A 19,750-nucleotide genomic window follows, 5' to 3' on the forward strand; every position below is an offset into this window, starting at 1 on the left:
TATTAGTTTATTGCATGTTTTGAAAAAATTATTAAACACGTGCGAATGAAATCGCTAATTATGCTTAATTCCGTTTACAAATTTCAGTGTTTGTTTCTTCTTAAGCTATTTATATTTGTGTCCATATTAAAGTTATGCACGAATATAAAAAATACGTTTATTTTGTTAAAGATCTTTAATTTAATATTAGAATTTAATTCAGGGACTCTTCTCAAAAACAACTTTATCTAACTTAATTTTAAAATCTAAAAATAGAAAAACGAAAACATAATTGAAATTTTAAATGTTTCAAAACACAGATGAAGATATTTTTAAATTTGATATAAAAAATAACAACATTTTAGAATTACTATAGCATAAAATTTTAACACTGTCCCGTGAATATTTTTTTTATTAAAAAATTCAGAAATATTGAAGAATTCAATGACATCAAACATTAAAAGTTATAAAAATACATTGGTCAGTATATTTAGCAAGTATTGCGTATGCTAAAATTTACAGTTGAACAAATATAAAAAACACCTGGTGTGATCAGCACATAATCAACAATAAAATGTATTATCTACTTTAACGAAAGTATTGTACAGCACAACGAATATGCCTTAAAACAATTTTTCAAATTTTAAGGACTATAGTAAGCTTTTAGTTAACATACCTGCAAAAATGTAAATTTTGGTCTTATACGAAATTCATTTTATCCCATTCGAAATCCCTGAAAATCTCATTAGTTACTCCCTGTATCAATCCCTCAGATCAGTAGGTCAGTTAATTTCGTCAATTAGTTCGTTAGATGTAGTAAAAAATATAAAAACGGCCGCTAGTTTGGAGACCGAACCAATATCAAAGGTTTTTTTTGACATAGCGAAAGTAAAACCATTTATGAAATTTCATCAAAATCGGCTCAGCAGAACTTGAGATATGTGCGTGCACTCACAGACTGACGGACTTGCTAAAAATAGTTTACTCACGCTTTTCTTAAACTATGTGCTAGGAAATATGTATATTTCTTAAATTCAATTATAAATTTTTTAGTTATAAAATGCAATGCTATAAACTTAAAAAGAATACTTGATATATTTTTATTTAAATTGGTCATCTTCCAGAATTTTTTTTTACTGAGAATAAAGGTATACATAATTATTATAAAAATATGATCCTGTTTTGTATTTTTCAACAATTTCATTATACACTTTAAAATTTTATATTTATGCTAATTGCTAAAAAAATATGTGCAAGTATAAGTGACTCAATCAGGAAGAGGAAAAATAAATTTAATAACAATAATTGACCAATCTAAGTTAAAAAAAATGTTATGTACGTACTTACTTTTTGTTCTGCTTTTGTTTTATAACAACCGTAATATACGAGTATTTTCTGTCAAGTTCAAATATTGTGCCTTTTACTTCATAAATTCCTTTTTTCGCTCATAATATATGTTCATAGTATGATTTTCCATATTACTTCCGAAGCTATCGACAAAAAAGTAAAAAATTTGTACAGTAAAGCCAAAATATAATAAAGTTGGCCAAACCAATGGTTTTTATTGTAGCACTTTTCTCTTCAACAAGTGAAAATACTGCTTTTAAATATACTCTATGTATACCTACCACACTAATAAAATTATTTTCGTTCATATGCAAAGCTATTTCTAGGATTGCATATATTTAGGATGAACGATTTATGCAGTCTTTGAAATAAAGTAAAAATTTATTTAAAGAGGGCTTAACATAATGCTCGATTTTAAGGGTTTATTGCGTGAGTTAAGAAAAATAATTATATTTTTAAAGGTCATGGAATTTACCGTTAGTTTTTTGCGTTTATAGAAATTTGAAAAAGCTTGCGGTTTCGGAAATATAAGGCGTCAAAAATTAAAATTTTACAAATTTCAAAAGGCAATAACTTGAGAGTTGGTGGAGATAGAAGAATTTTCTTCAAACGAAATAAACTATTTGTTAGTGTCTAAAAGCTGGTAAAATTTAATTTCAGGCTTCAATAACCTGGGGTCTAGAAGAAAAATGACATAAAAAATTTGGAGAAAATGGATTTTAGATAATGGTAAATTTCAGCGGCCATTTCGTTTTTTTTAAATTTAACTTTAGTGGGCCGCGATAGGAGAAACAAGCCAATGCATTTCTGTGTTTGTAAAATTTGAAAAATGCTTATGGTTTCACTGCAATAAATAGTTAAAAAATGGCATTTTTAGAGTTTTAGGGGGGTATAACTTTTAAAGGGAGGGAGAAATAGGTAAAAATTTCCTTCTACAGAAATAAGATTCTAGTAAAGGTCTATGTACGTATACAATTTCAGCTTTCTATCTTCAAGGGTGTAGAAGTTTTGTAAACATGTCCACGGACGGACGGACAGAGTGAAACTAATAAGCACTTTTTTCAAAAAAATTTTGGAAAAGTGCTAAAAACTATGGGTAAAAATATGAAAAGTTACAATTTGTAAATTAGATCCAAAATTGCCTTTCATGTTATTAAGTTATGGTTTTTTTTAAATGTAGCTCTTAAAACTTTTGACGAGTTGCCGAACTTGTTACATAATCGTTTTTTTAGAATATTTCAATGCTGACAAATTCTTTTGATGAAATTCTTATAAAAAGTCTTTGAGTGGAGTTTTTGAACCTGTACAGGTTTTTTTTATTTTAATCTGCTAAAATTACAATAAACTTGATCCTATACTTGTCATGCAAACATTACTTTTATAAAATAAATACTATATCATTTAAAAAAAAAGTTATAACTGACTAATTTTATATTCGCATTGTAAACATATATGTATGTAAAAGTATAGGAGCTATGAAAAACACTTCTGTTTATTTAGTGAAGAGTAACTGATGTTAACTGACCCAGTTTGTTATATTTTGAATTTATTTTGTTTATATTTTTCATAAGCTTTTTTATGCATAAGGTTCCCATTATACATAGAATCATATAATATGTTCATGTTTTTGAACCTATACATACTTTATTATTATTCTAACCTTATACCAGCTCCTTTATAATTCAATAAATGTACCACTTTTAAATGGTCGTTCTTTGCATTTCAGGTTACTTTTTTCATTCTCTTCTTTTTATTATTTTGTTATAGACGACACAACAAACACCGATATGCTAAATTATACCATATCAAGTCATAATATATAGAGAGTTATAAGGTGTATTTTTCATAAAAAAAAAATATTATGTCATCAAATTCATATTGTGTATGTATATTAGAAATACCTAATAACCAAATACATAATAATATACTAATGTTTATCACAATGTTTTAGCATGCAAGGCAATATAAAAATTGTTTAATATTATTATGTATGCACATATAAGTATATAATGACAATTTTCTTGCTCTCTTTTTAACTTCATTCTACAAATTATGATTTTAAATCAATACTATCGTTTAAAAAAATATATATATATATATATATATGTATATAGTGCTATAGAAACGAGCTATTATCTATTATTATTATTATAATAATGACTATAGCATGTATAGGTAACAGGTGTTTTTAAATTATTTTTTTCACAAATTCATTATAAATAAACAGGTACTCAACTCATGCAAAATATCGTTACAATAAAGAAAAAATAAAAACATTGAATACTTTCTATAATAAATAATTTATGAGGTCAATGGGGGTATATAGTGCATAATATTGTGGGGTTTTTTTATGTTGTTTTTGTTTTGTTTTTATTATTATTTATTTTTTACAACTTTAGGCTATCATGACGTAAAACCACAAAGCCAATAATTTCTTTGCCATAATACAAATTTATGGTAAATTTTGTGTGAAATATTTTAAAGATTTTTACCCTCGTCAATAATATAATAATTAATGTTTAAGGAATAAATAATTAGAATTGATAAGAATGGTGTAAAATGAAAAACAATTCATTCCTCTGAAAAAATCTCTTTTTATATATATATATATATATATATATTATAGTTGATTCGTAGTAAGTACGGAATTTTAAAGTGGGAATTCAATACTTGAACAACAATATAGCCATAGGTGAATTTATGTAAAGTTTTTATTCAAGTTTCTTAAAGTTTTTATTTAAATTAAAATAGATTTGAAATGGTGGAACTTATCTAAAATAAATTTTAGTACAAGAGCTCCAAATAAAAACTGCATACCGAGTGAAATATTCTGAGCAATTTAACCAATAATATACTCGTAATTCTCACAGAATTATCGTAGTTGAAAAAATGTGTTTTGGGCTAATTAAATTCAAGCTTCAAAGTAAATTTTAACAAAAAGAAATTGGTACTTTTCATAGTTTCATTCATAAGTTCTCTATTCATTCATTTTACTCTACTATCACAATTTTATTGAATTGATCTTTAAATTTCTAATATAAACTTTAAATTGTCATACTCATGAACATTATAATCATGTTCTTTAAGAATTTTCCAAGACAATGCATTAACATACTTGGATTTTTTTTTTGAAATCTGAAAAAACTAAATAAATTTTTAAAATGTAAGGAAGGGAATTTTAAAATAAAGATTCTTTTCTTTCTCATATTCAAATATACAAATGTATATACAAAAATATTTTGTATGTTTGAAATCTCTTTCTAAACCAATTGAGTTTTATAATTTATGCATTCACTTGAACAAAAAAAAAGAAAATGAAAATATTATCGGAATTTTTCTTATCGTTCAATTTAATTTTGTACATTAATTCTTACATGCATGTACGATATTAGAGTGATATGATATATTCCTGGCAATTTATACATTCTTGGCTTCTCAATGTTCAATTAATATTTGAAATATAGCGACAGAAGTTAATTTTCGATGTTGTGCTTTTGCTATTGGTGAAATTCATTGAGTTATTAGAGTATTTCTAGAATATTCTTGTATTGAATAAAAATTAGATTAATAAAAAATTTTTTGCTGTTTACAATTACAGAAAGTTTTTGACTTAAATTGAAGCATACCCAATTTAAATAAATTAGTAACGCCTAATAAACGAAATAAATATAAAGTTGAGGTGCAGCCCTAAACAAAGTAAATGTTTTTCGTTAAGGATAGGTAAATTGTTTTTGACTCTAGCGCACAAATAATTATAACCCCAATTTTTTGGAATAACCCCAAAGAGTTGATCAGTTTTTGAAATCTTATTTACACTTAAAGCAGTCAAACAAGATTGGAAAACTAAATCAATGTTAAAAGCAATGTTACATATTTCCCATTAATATGAGATTTATTCCAATTACTTATAGTTCTTTGATTTTGGCTATATAAAATTGTTTTTTCAAAAATGTTGAAATTAAATTTGTGGTGTTAAAAAGTGTAGCGCTACTAAGACACTGTTTGCTATTTTGTTAAATAACTTTTTTCAGTAGTCCCAATTTCACCAAAATTAAGGCGAGTAAAGGCCAAGCCGAAATTGAATATGAAAATTAGAATTTAAGTAGTCTTAATTTTTATTCTTAATTAAGGTATTGCCCCCTTTATGCACCTACGTATTTGTAACGATTAAGCTAATATACAGGGTGATTCTGGAAGGTATACAACAACATATACCATTATTTAGAGGATTGAAAATGGGTAAAACTTTCTTTCCCAACTGGGTGCCAAATCTCAAGAGTTTCCGAGTTCCAGGGATTTTAACAAATTTTCGAGAAATTTTAACATTTTTACTGAAATGTAGCAAATAATAATAAAATTGAAACGAAATTTCATAAAAACTTTTAATTTGAAAAACAAAAATTGATTTTAAAAAATTTGAAATTTTTGAATTAGAATTTTGTATTACGAAAAACAAAAAAAAATCTAGTAATCAAAAAATTTTTTTCGAAACTTATCTTGGTAAAAAAAATTGATAAGTTTTTTATTTTTGCCAATTTTTATAACAAATGGTACCTATATGGTTTGAAAATTTTAAATGCATTTTTTTCAGATTGGGTGCAATTTAAAAATTTGAAAAAAATATTTTCGAAATCTAGACACCATTTGGCATCTGAAGTTATTAAAATTATCCAGCTGGAGTGAATTTTTAAAGACGTGCTATACAAATTTTGACATTTATTTTAATAGAAAAAAAAATTTTTTTTTTAGTAATAAAATTTAATTTTTTTTTACAAAATGGAGTTTGTAAAAAAAATTGTGCTAATATTATCCGAAGTTACAAAAAATACAGAATCAAGCAGCATGTCTATTTTAAACCCTTTACTAGGCATTTCAGAAACTGTTTGTTTGAATTTCTTAACTTTTTCTGAACGGAAGTTCTAATCAAGAAAACCTTAGATAAGTAAAAATTTCTCGAAAATTCGTTAAAATCCCTGGAACTCAAAAACCCTTTAGATTTGGCACCCAGTCGGGAAGGAAAGTTTTACCCATTTTCGATCTTCTATGTTGTTCTATACCTTCCAGAATCACCCTGCATATATTTTTATTTCCTAAAAACCTCATGATTTCATAAAAGAAAATTTATTTCATCTTTCCATGTAAAATATTTCATATTTTGCCAGTAACTTTTTGATAAAATCAAACTGTTTGTATAAGTATGTGCGTGTAAATAAAAAAAGAAAATTCATAATAGACCCAATTGCATTGTAAACTTTTTAAATTTATTGATATTGCAAAAAAAAACAACAAAACTAAATCGCAATGGTATAAGAAACCGAAAATAATCATAAATAAAAATCAATATTTAATTTATTTAATTTTTGTTTCTACATTTCTGTTCTCTTTTCAGGGAAAATACAAACAAAATTTTTTTATTTTACCATAAGAGTGGCGTTCATTTGAGGGCGCAAACAAAGTAAAACCTCAGACAATATAAAAAAAACAACAACAAAAAAATAGGAAAAATTTAAATAAACACACTGGAGAATTGGGCATAAATAAAAGTCGGAGGAGGAACATTATTTTTTTTATATTTTTAATTTTTTTTTTTTGGTTTTTTAATTTTCCACAATAATAATAATAAGAAAAAAACAAATTCAAAATGGGAAATTCAAGTACCAAATTAGCTGAAAAATGTTCCTTATTAACGCGTGATGAAGTTCCAGTTGTTGCTAATTCATTTAAATTTGTTAGTAAAAACTCAGATAGAATAAAAGAAGATGATCTCATGGTAAGTACAATGATACAATGTATATATATATGCATACATATTTACAATTTTTAGTTTACATAATATTTACATATACGAATTACAAGAAATATTTTATGTACAAAGTTGTTTGCAATTTGGTTGAAGGTTACACTACATGATTAAAATTAATACTCGTATATAAATTCGCTTCTATTCAAATATCCGTATACTCTTTAAATAGGAAGTTTGATTGTGTGTTTAAGGAAATATACCGTTATATTGAGGGTGTAATGATAATGGTTAAAGAAATTTGAAATGAAAATGTTTTTCTTGTCTGCAATAGAATAAATTTATGTTATATAATTTATTTTCAAAAAAAAAAAATCTGATATGGTCAGCACATAACCGACCGCAATGTGTATTGTCTAGTTAAGTGAAAGTGTTACAGAATATTATAAAAATGTCTGTTAAATACTTCTTTCAAATTTTTAGGACATTAGTAGGCTTATAGTTAACATACCCAGAAAAATGTAAATTTGACTCTTAGTAGAGTTTCGCTTTGTGCTATACGAATTCCCTGAAATGCTCGCCAGTTAGTTTCGGTAACAACCAGAACTCAAATATCAAATTTCAAGAAATTCCATCAATTCGTTCCGTAGATATGGTGAAAAATGTAAAATCGGCCCGCAGATCAGTTTTCGAGCCCTGATCTTTCCAAAAAATTTATATGTTCATTGTTTCAATACGAAGAATTTAAATATTAAATTTCAATGAAATCGGTTGATTATTTCTCTTTATATACGCAAAAATGTATATTTGGCCCGTAGTAAACGCCCAGTTGCTGATGCCTGATTTCTTCCAAAAGTTAGGAATTTTTGCGGACGGTTGAGAAAAGCTTACATATGAAATGTCAAGAAAATCGGTTGAATATTTTCTTCAAAATGTGTAAAAATGTAAAACAGGCCCGCAAAAAAGTGCAGTTCCCGGGGCCTGATATATCCCAAAAGTTGATCAATCCGTGCCATGGTGGAAATAAACTTACATATAAAATTTCATCGAAATCGGTTCAGCAGAACTTGAGATACACGCGTGCACACACAGACCGACAGACCGACAGGTTGCTAAAAATAGTTTATTTACACTTCTCTACTATGGAGAAGTGGATTTCCACCGAAAACTCGATATGCAAAATTTATTGCCATCACATAACCTACCTATTGTATACACAATACGGTCGGTAAAAACAAAATTACTGATATCATTCAAAATATCATTCGCTTGCTGGGAAACTATAGAAACTCAGAAACAGCCACATAAAATTTTTTTGCTGTGTTCTTTTTCTTAGATTTTAAGCAGTTTAGCTCTAAAATTTATTCTCTGTCAAATTGTCAGAATTTTTGTATGAAATTTAAAAATAAATATTCTTAAATGTAATTCCGATATGCAGAACATCTTTATCTTGGAATTCGGCTTAAGTAAAATCTTTATATAAATTCTTTATGGAAATTTTACTTAGAAATAAATTTTCCTAAAGCAAATTTCTTCTTAATTCAAAGTATATTTTATATAAAATAAGAAAAGCAGATTCTATAAAGGTTGAAAAATGTAAATTTTAGAAAAATATCTTTTATTGCAATAATTTCTTTTTAGGCCCGAAAATATCCTGGTTTAAACAATAATTGCATGATTTGAAGTGAAGTGTAAATTTTATATTCTTTATCCGAAAATTTATTTAATGGTTAATAAAAAATATCTTAGAAATTTTCAAAAATATCTTTCTAAAGTATTTTAAGAGTATTTTAAGATATTTTCAAATTAAGGGATTTAAAAACAACTTTTGAATTTATAAAATATTTTCTAAAAAAGTAAGAATGCAAAATGATCGTCTTATTGTCGCGAACGGTACTTATGCTGAACTAAATTTATCAATAGTCTAATCTTTTTACTATTGGAATCTTTTTAAATTAATTATATCATTCTCCCCTAAATATATGCAATACAATATGGCAATAAAAGAAATTTTTTCAATACAATATTGTTTTCGTTATTTAGCTTTGAAGCTAAGTAAATATGTATTAGTTTTCATCTTAAATTGTTAAAGAAAAATTTGCTATTTAACAAATAATAGACATACAAATATTCTTCGATCTAGTTGATTTGGTCATAGGTGTCTGTCCGTCCAAGTGTTAACTTAAAAACTAATTGTGTTTAAGTTTACCAAATTTTTACAGATGATTTATTATAATAAAGGACAGAATAAAATCCAATTTGAATTAAAAATTTTTAAATATTTTCAATACGAAATGTTTCAAGTTTTGCTGTTCGAATTATGAGGATTCAAATCCAAATATAATGTTCTCTTACTCTTCTGTCAATTCATAAAATTTTATTATTTTGATTTACGTATTATTTAATATGTATTTATAATTCCTAAATAAAATAATTTTTATGATACTTATAAAGGTTAGAGTCACAATGTGCTATATTGTTAAACTAAATTTCCATCGTGAAAATTTTAGCTGAGGGATTAGAACTAAATATACAATAAAAATTTATCTTATCAAATTGATATTCGTATATTTGATTTATTGTATAAAACCATATTCAAAAAAAACATGAAAATTTCTTCCATAATATATGCAAAACAAAAACAATAGACATACAATTTTATAGCCTTACATCAAGAATTTGCGTTTTATACGTTTTTATAGGTTTGTAAATATACGGAATGTAGTCTATATATGTTGATTGCCATGTAGTCCTTGTCTATTTGATTTATGATAGTTACACAATATTGTTTTCTCTGTATTATGTGTGTGAATAAAACATATTATTTTGTAAATTGATACGCAATTTCATCAATTCAACTCACAAAAAAAAGTTTTTTTTTATTATCCTTTCTCTTTCTACAAAACAAAATATCCTATTTATTATATTTTGCAGAAGAACTGAGGTTATGAATAATGTAGTTTCAAATTTTATAAAAACGTTAGAGTTTAGCACATGAGAGGAAAAGTTTTTTCAATAATTTGATTCCTTCATCAATTAATTAAATATATTTTTAATTACATTCAGGCCGTTTTGGGAGCGAGTCGCATTATTTTGCAAAACAATTTGCATCTAAAGATTCTAAAGTAAATTTTATCTTGAAAAATTTTAATAATATTATTTTTAACAATTTTTATTTTTCTTATATCATCCTCTCATTCTTTTATATTGTTAGGTTTTTGTTTACTTTCGTGCGAAGTGAGACAATCTATAGTGTGGTCTTAGTAAACTGAAAAATTAAATCTTTTCAAAGTTTTCATGTAAAACAAAACTAACAACTTGAAATTTATAGTAAATTTCTATACTGCCTTATTAAAATTATAAATTAAAAAATTTTCAGCTTTTAGTTTTAATTCCAATCAGTTGCCGAGTATTATGTGGCTTTTTTTAAAATTCAAGTCGAGAATTATATATTTATGAAGAATGTAACTTTAGGTCTAAGTAATCAAAGCGAACTATTGAAATAATCCCTGTATAACCATATAATTTTGCATAAATTTAGGAGAAATCTCAAGGTAAACATTTATAAAAATTTATTCAAATTTTGAAAAGTTATATCTTTGAAGGAGGTGAGATTACAAAAGAAATCTTGTTCTACTAAATAAAGTATATATTTAGTGATACCTATATAAACTTTTAATACTTGCACCTGTCGGAATTGCCGTTTAAGTGAAAAATTACTCCGAATATTACCGTATAATCGGCTTTACTCTTAATTTAAAATTTAAAGTCGACCCCCTGATATTTTCTTGTAGTTTTCTGTGATAGAAGTATTTTTTCCTGAAGTGTGATAAAAGTAGTGACTTTCTTTCTACATTTACAGAATTTATAAATTGTTGTTGCTGCTTGTGCTATAGTTTATCAAAATTTAACGATTTTGATGAATGTGTATAGCTTATTGGTTAGAAAAGGATCACGATAAAAATTTATTCCGAAGAAACGATGCCTTTATGGTCTATGTGTGCATAAAAAGTTTCATGTTTTTATCTGGAACTCTGTAAAAAGTTGAGAAGTTTTGTAAATTTACAGGCTGGGAGACGAACAGATTTAAACTACTAGCCACTAAAATAATTTGTTACATATACAAAAAATATGATAAAAATTATTGTTTGTGTTTATAAATGAAATTTTGGATTATACACATCATAATTTTATATATTAAAATTATTTTACATATATATGTATATAACCGTTATACGAGTATTAACTATCAAAGTAGACACTTAAGGGATTAATATTAATTACTCTCTAAAATTTAGATAAATTACTAAATGAACGTTTGATTCAGCATTATCAATTTCTAAAGCTTTCAATAACATTAAGCAGAGGAAAATTAATTAATTTTTTTAATCAATAAAATTATTTCTTTTTTAAAAGAGATGAGAATAACCCAGGACTTGTTTGATATTGTCTTTGAGAACAAAAATATTTTTATTTACATTAAATTGCGCGGTAAAAAGATTTCAAACATGTTGTAAATGGTGTGTACTGGGTCTTACAAAATTAATGACTGCAAAGAATTTTCTTTTTGAACGTGAATATTTTTTATTATTTTATAATCCCTTTGAAAATTCAAATTTCAGTTAATCTATAGAGTCTATATTTGTGACTATGGCGTATCTAAGGTAAATCTTATGTCATAAGGGAATTGTATAGAGAAAAGTGGTTCCAGATAGCAGTTTCATCCTTTGTGGCGCCAAAGATTATGAACAAGAAATTTTTGTTCCAAAATGTTCTTGAAGCATGATAAAGACCTATCAAATAAATAATAACTTTTAAATTTTCATTCTTACATAAATTATAAATTAATTTCATACAATTTTTGAAGGTTTAATATTTGATAGCTCCTTATGTTTTTAATTATTTTTAGGTTTCAATTAATTTTTATTAACTAAAATTTTCTTGCATAATTTTTCTTTTCTCTCTTAAAATTAATTATTTAATTCATTTTTAATAATATATCTTACTTAATATTTATAAATATTTCATTTTAAGAACTTTCTGTTTTTCAAAATGAATACAAGATTTTGGTATAACCATAAGTATCGTATATACTTTTAATAATATTGTAAAATATTCTAATAAGATAAATACATATTCTATAATCGAATAAAAATAAATCGTTGAATTCTCGAATCGATTTAGAAATTTTGTTTTTCGAAATGGTTACTTTTTGTGCACTGGCAATTTTTCGTTTTGATACGTGAAAATATAGAAGAAAATTTTTGATGCTTTTCAATTGGTTTTCCTTTTTGTTCTTGCGGTTTTCTTTAATAAAATAATTTTTGTGTTTGTACACAGCGTGAACTCTTTGTCTGCTTAACGAGCTGATAAGGTGTTCGTAACTTAATAATATTTGTATGTGTGTATATATAAATAATTTATCTATATATATTTTTCTTGTATGCATATATAATACTTATATATAAATATTGCTGTATTTTGAGCCAGATATAAATATTTAATATAAATTGAATATATAAAATGAAGAAATATAAAATGAGAAAAAAAATGCTCATGTTTTTTATATTAATGCAGGTAACAAAATTTTTAATAAATACATACATATACAAATATATAGATATATACAAATATATTATTCACTTAGGTGTACGACATTTATATTAGGAAAATAAAAGTGTATATATATCATTGTTTAAAGTGATTTTAAGAAACACATACACATTTTATTTAAAAATACATATTGTATGGATTTATAATTTTTTAGAAGAGAATGAAAATAAAATAAAAATGTCTGGGTTCCACTACCTTTTATATTTTGAAGTTTATTGAACTACATATAGGTACAATGAAATCGAATTCATTGAAGAAAATTATATTTTAACACCTGTGTAATGAACTGTTGTATGGTAGTTCAAATTATATAAATAGACAGTAAATTTTTATAAAAATTTGGTACTTGTATAACAGTTCTTGTATAACAGTATATTATTAGAAATTTTTAAATTTCATCTCAAATTAATAAAAAAAATATACATTTGAAAGTTTATTTTGGAAACTGACTGTAATTTAAAAATTTTTTTATAAAAGTTAATTCAATGTACGTGTTATTGTATATCTACATGTAGATAGGCTGTGACTAACATTCAAAATACGTGTATACGAAAATATTAAATGTGTACAATATTCAAATGTCAGGAATAATATTAAATCATATCCAGGTTATGGTTATAATAAAATTTGAAAATTTTCAATATGGAAAATATTTGTGGATGGAACGTTATAAAATGTTCACATTCAAAATATTAGAAAATAATCATAAAATTATAATAGTTTCCTACTTTTTTAAAAAACTTAATATTTTAAAAAATTTGGGGTAACACTGAAGAAGTCATTTTAATGTTCAAAATAATAGAACATATCATTTAACAATATTAATGGAATCGTTAAAAGAAGATTAATGCTTTTTGTAAATTTCCAGTTTTATAAATCAAAAATTAAATAAAGATACTCAAAAATTGAACTCTAAGAACACTACAAAAAGTTCTTAATTAAATTAATCATTTATTCCATTTTCAATGCTTACAATATAATTTACATGTATTTAATTATTATCAAGTTCTTAATTCAATTCCTTTCAGTTTGGTTTTCTTATATTTAAGAATATTTTCTCATGAAATTAAAAAAATCCTTGTTCAAAGCACACATGGTTCTTAATATATCATTTTTGTGTTTAAAAGAAAGAAATGGACAATGGATATAGTTTTTTAAGAAAAGAAGCAAAAAATGTCCTTTCTTTGTAAAATTTACATTTTGGCATTTCTATTGAGTTATCATCATGATTAATGATAGTCTCTACATGTGATGTATTCAAAAGTATTTAAATATTTTCTATCAGTATATTTTATTTTTTATTAATAATAAATAATAAATATGTGGGTACTTCTATGGAAAGTATGTGATTTGAAACAAAAAAAAAAAAATACAAATTTTTAAATTTAGTGAAAAATTACAATGACAAAAATATTTTGCGTATATCAAAACATCTGAACGCACCTAACAATATACTTAATTTTTTATATGAAACACATATTTTTCATAGAATTACCCATGTACATAATATGTGTATGATAGTGTGTTTAAAGAAGGTGGAGGCTATTATGCAAGAATATGAGTATTTAAATTATTCTTTTGTTAAAATATTTCAGATAACATTCATAATATTGTAATTATGGAAATAGGATTTTTTTTTCAATACAAACTTTAGAAAAATGATTTTATATTTTGTTTTAAATTTCAGATCCTTAGAATAAAAGTTTTAATTAAAATTTTCTTTATTTGATGCTTGCATGAGTTTTTAGTTTTTTTGTTTTTTCTTTCATTTTTAGCTCCAACAGAGCATAATGTCGAATTAATTTTTATTCATTTTATTTCACTATTGTTATAAGAATTTCAATGAAACAAGTTATAATGGAAATAATTTGTTGAATGAAATTATTATACACGTGCATTTCGAAAAGAACAATTGATTTTGTAAAGTTAGTCTTATTTAAATCTAATAAATCAATTGCAGTTATGAGTATATAGAAAACTATAAATGTGAGTAAACTTAGTTGATTATTTTGAAATATTTAATGGCTTATAAAGAAATTATCAAGGTTTTTAACTAAAATTTTCAAATTGATGATTACATGTATAGCAATTTATAAATGTATACATATATTATATAGCATCCTGAAAACGATATTTTATTCAAAACAGAATTCCAGATGTAGGTGTAGATATAAAATGTAGCTATAATTAATAACTTCTCTCATTATATAAGAAGGATAGCATTTTTTAAATTTTCATCTCAAATCCGTATTTAGTGCTACTAACAACTAACGAGTACTTAACTAACTCCTAACTTAATTACTTAATTTTTTAAGAAATTTTTTATGAAAATCTTATTTTAATTAAATCGAATTTTTAATAAAAATTATTGCACATTAATTTATTAAAAATAATAATTTTTAGGTGTTGTTTATTTCCAATTTTCATTAATTTTTCCCTAATTATAAATTCTAATATTTGACTGAAATATTTAAATAAGTACCATTATTTTTATAAACTCACTTGAACTCTCTTATAAATTTAATATTTTTTTTGATTATTTTTAATAAAACAGAATTACATTTCACTCGTTTTAATTATAACAAAAAAAAAAATTATTTTACTTTTTGTATTCTCCTTTCTTGTACCCATAAAATTAAATTAATTAACTGAACACGATAGATGCTCGTATATGAAAGAAGAAATTGAACATGAAATAAAATTAACAAGAATTGATATAATTTCAATTTAAAATCGAATCCATTTGAAAGTCTTATTGAATGTTACTATAGGATACTATTGGCGGTTCTAAAAATTCGTTGTACAGAAAAAGCAAGTTGTTGAAAACTCACGAAATGGTGCAGACGTACGGAAACTGAAGATAAATATGACGTTGTAAACAGTTTATAAAAATCAGTTTTTTAATTTTAATTTCTTATTTTTGTTGCGAATTTAAGCTCTCAGAAAAATTCAAAACATTAACTTTTCAAAATTTAAATTTTGTTTTAGATACCAGAATTTTGCTTTGATTTTTTTTAAGTTTTTTATTGTACCAGCGAAAATTACTGGCTTTTAAAATTAACTTTAAATATATTATAGCTTTTTAGATCGTATATATGAATATTACAATTCGTTATTGTATGTGCTTTTTTTAAAGCATTCATTGTTTTGACACATAGGTAAATGAAAATTTTGAGCTAAGAATCCCAATTTATTTTTTTCTTCTTGAAGAATATTATACCAAAAGCATAGAAGTCTTTCTCAACTACAAATCCGTTATCCAAACTAACGATTCCAAAACGTTTCAAACTAACAATTTTTAAAATTTTGACAACGCTTTCGCAAAACGATGAGCATTCATTTTAACCTTTACAAACCAAAATGCAAATTTATTATACCCAATACGTTCAATAAATTCAAAATATGTCAATGTACTTTTCAATGTACATTCAATTGAGTTATTCTTTTTTTTTGTTTTGCTTTTAAGTAAATGCACTTGTAAATTCATTGACTTGAATTTAATGCAATCTTATAAATATTTTGTTGATACCACAAATTTTTATCGATTTGAATTCAATATTTTATTAAAATATTTACAAATATTTGTATTTTACGAGTAAAAATGAAATATATGGAATAGCATAATATTTTTCAATCTGGTATTGCATAGGCAATTGACTTTTAATTGATATTTTCGAGATTGCAACCACTTTAGTGGTAAAAATAGTTTATACAATTAAGAAAAATTTTATTCACGCTACTATAAACTAAGTAACATGAAATTTAAATTCAAAAATATAATTTTAAGTAAAAATTTATTTTATGTTTCAATTATAGAGAAAAAGTGATTTTTAAATTGAACTCGTATAGATAGTGCGCGTTTAAAATGAATTTATTTTATTAATAATGGAGTGAAGTTGTTGAGTTTCAAATTAAAATAAATTTGGTAATTGTGCAAAAAACATGAAAGATAGTAATGAATTTTCTTGAAAAATTTTAAAATATATTATTTTAAATTAGTTTTTACGGGTGTATAAGAATTTCATTAGTAAACCATTTGATTATGAGTCCAAGCGACAAGCAGTGATTTTTCAATTTTTCAATTCTTATAGCTGAAATTTATATTGAGAAGTCTCATTTTACAAAATTTCGAAAGCAAATTTAAATATAACATTTTAGATTACTTTAGAAATGCTACAATAAATTTTATAAAAATACTAAACTACCAAAGAATTTTATAATCTCATTAAAAAATATTGATTTTCCTTTTTGGAAACATTTTTAATATCACCGCTGGATATGAGATCGCTACCAAACTTAAATAATGTATTAAAAAAAAATCTGGAAATATTGCAATTTTCTAAATTAATATAAAAAAAGCCCATTATAATTATTATGTAAAAATACATACATATATAAATTTGTTCTATAACTAATGGCTGCTATTTTAAGGGTTATTAAAAATTATTGTGTAACCTATTTTAAATTTTTATAATTCATACATAGAGAAAATTTTAATGAATCAAAATTTAATGGATTTCGAAAATTTAATAATAAAAGAAAAACAAAAAAAAAAATATTGCATCAATAAATTACAATGAACGCAACATTGTTTTTAGCACAAAATACATAATAAAATATTGCATAAATAATACTAATGGCCATAAAGAATAGAAATAAAATCAGTAAAATGGAATTCTAATGAATATTTTACGTACTATATAGGCATTAAAAATATACACATAAATATATATTCTATAAATTTATATAACAATAGAAAAATTATTATTAAAATTTTCATTGGAAAATTTATGATTTTTTTCCCCTTCTTTTTTCATTCTATATGGAGGAAAAATTACTAGCATTTTTTCAAAATTTTCATTTCCATTATCATAATATTTGCTAAACTAAAAATAAATTAAATAATGAGCGTAACTAACGTCCATTTCAACATAAAAAAAGCAATATAACTTGTATTGGCATTAAAAAGGGATTTTAATATATTGTTGTAAATTACACTAATAAAGTTAACTATGTACACATATATGATTTTTATTACTTGAATGTTATAATATGTTGAATGCTATTTAGTTTTATAACATAATGTCGTCCGTTTGTGTTGACCGTATTGTATACAATATATGGTAAGTATTGTATGCATATGGGAGGAATGTAAGGAAAATATTTTTTTTGGTTTAATTTTTGGTGTGACTATTAGTTTGTTTACTTTTGTATAACGTATTCGTCTGAACTGGTTTGTATAAAAGTTTCTTTTTGAAATTTTTGGACTGGTATAGCCTCAGAAATTAGCAAATTTAAACTTTATAAGGCATCTATTTTATATTTGTTAGCGTTACAAAATGCAAAATCTGTTCGTGCCAGAGAGAAAACTTATTACATTATCAATCTTAAAGTTTACGTACTATATAGTTCATAGAAAACTTTTTGAGCCCTTTATGTAATTCTTTTGCCAATGACGTATAAATTTAGTGTATTGTACAGATTAATTGTATGATTCCACATAATAATGTGAAAAAATTTTGGTTATGTGATGGCTACACTAAGTTTTTTTGCTATTTTATTTAATGAGTTATTATAAAAAAGAATTATGTTTTGTTTTTATAACAATTGTAATTGAATATAATTTTTTTTCCAAAAATTAAAGTGAAATAAAAATATGATGTTCTGCTAAAATTGCTGTTTAAGCATTTTTTTTTATGATATTTAAGAGCTTTGAAGAAAATAAAATTATTTTAATTTTTAATTTGTACTAAATTTTAGAATATATTTAAATGTTTAGAATTAATTAAAAAAATTATATGTATTTAAATTGTACCTTTTTAATAAAACTTTGATTATTTAATTCATAAGGACGTCTATAAATTACTTTTTTTGTTTTTATAAAATCTCTGAAAAATTTAAATAGCTTTCTAGCTTCAAAAAGTATAACTTCTTCAAATCTTAATATCTTCAAATTGTCAAAAGTGTATTCTATCTATAAAAGTTATTGTCATACATATATTAAATTACCTTTCTACTATTAGGCTAAATTACCGTAAAATTTCCATACGTTTTCATCTCCTTTCTTTCCTAATGTCAAATCCCCACTTTCGTCATTTTTTTTACCAACCTTTAAATAAGTCACGCTTTTGCATAAAAAAATCCTCTTTAGTGAGACGATCTCTATATTCCGTATTTACTCTATTTTGTGTCATTTGAGTATTAAAATACATATTAAAACAATCACATAAATGGTCTATCTATTATAGAGGAAAATTCACTCTTCAATAATTATGTGTATACCAACTCTATATTATGACTATTTTCTTTAATAGAGACACCCCCCCTTCCCCCCCAAGGTGGCTTTTTGTTTCTATTGCATTTAAACAATCAAACTTTATAAAATGTCAAACTTTATAAATGTCAAATGTAGATTTTAAAAAGTGAATATATAAATTTTGACTTTATTTTCAATAGATTCAAATTACTAAAATTAACTTTCCCTACCGCTATTGGTTCGATTCTTCGAATAACATTGTACAAAAAGAACAAATTATCAAACGTTTAAATACTGCAAGCATGAAATTCTATTCATATGAACTATAAATTTTTTGATAGAATAATTAAATATTTCAATTAATTTACAATTTATTTTCGAAATCGTAATCAAATTTTTATAAAACGTTAAATTTGAGTTCATTTGAAAAACTCTAAAAGAAAAGTAATATTAAAAGAAAAAAAATTAAAAAGAAAATTGTTAGCATTCATATGTTAATTACCTTATGATACGGTTGATTTAATTATAAAATCACTTGAATTTTATTAAAATATTTCGCACCCCGAGAATAATAACACAATATTTTTTATTTAATTAATAACATAGAATAAATTGCATGAAGAAATTTCCATTAAGTTAAATTAGAATAAATTAAATTTAAGTTTTCATGCGATTTTTATGTACAATTAATGTTAGTATGTAGAAAAAATAATTTTTATTAAATTGATTGTAAGATTACAGCATTTTAGAGTCATTGCGGCTTAAAATTTAAAATTTTTCTTTGTTACATTTACACAAAACGTAATTTTGCACTA

The 19,750-nt window shown here is 24.1% G+C and overlaps 1 protein-coding gene across 1 annotated transcript in view; it reads left to right on the plus strand.

The window, feature by feature from the left end:
- LOC129606086 (MTOR-associated protein MEAK7) overlaps nt 1-19,750 on the plus strand; it is an 81,298-nt gene that overhangs the window by 37,430 nt on the left and 24,118 nt on the right. The window contains exon 2 of the mRNA XM_055516186.1: nt 6,716-7,096. Coding sequence (XP_055372161.1) covers nt 6,968-7,096 — 129 coding nt within the window. The 5' untranslated portion in view covers nt 6,716-6,967. The remainder of the gene's footprint in view (nt 1-6,715; nt 7,097-19,750) is intronic.

Source organism: Condylostylus longicornis, unplaced genomic scaffold, assembly GCF_029603195.1.
Source record: "Condylostylus longicornis isolate FDR11 unplaced genomic scaffold, ASM2960319v2 ptg000017l, whole genome shotgun sequence".
In the NCBI taxonomy this organism is placed as follows: Eukaryota; Metazoa; Arthropoda; class Insecta; order Diptera; family Dolichopodidae; genus Condylostylus; species Condylostylus longicornis.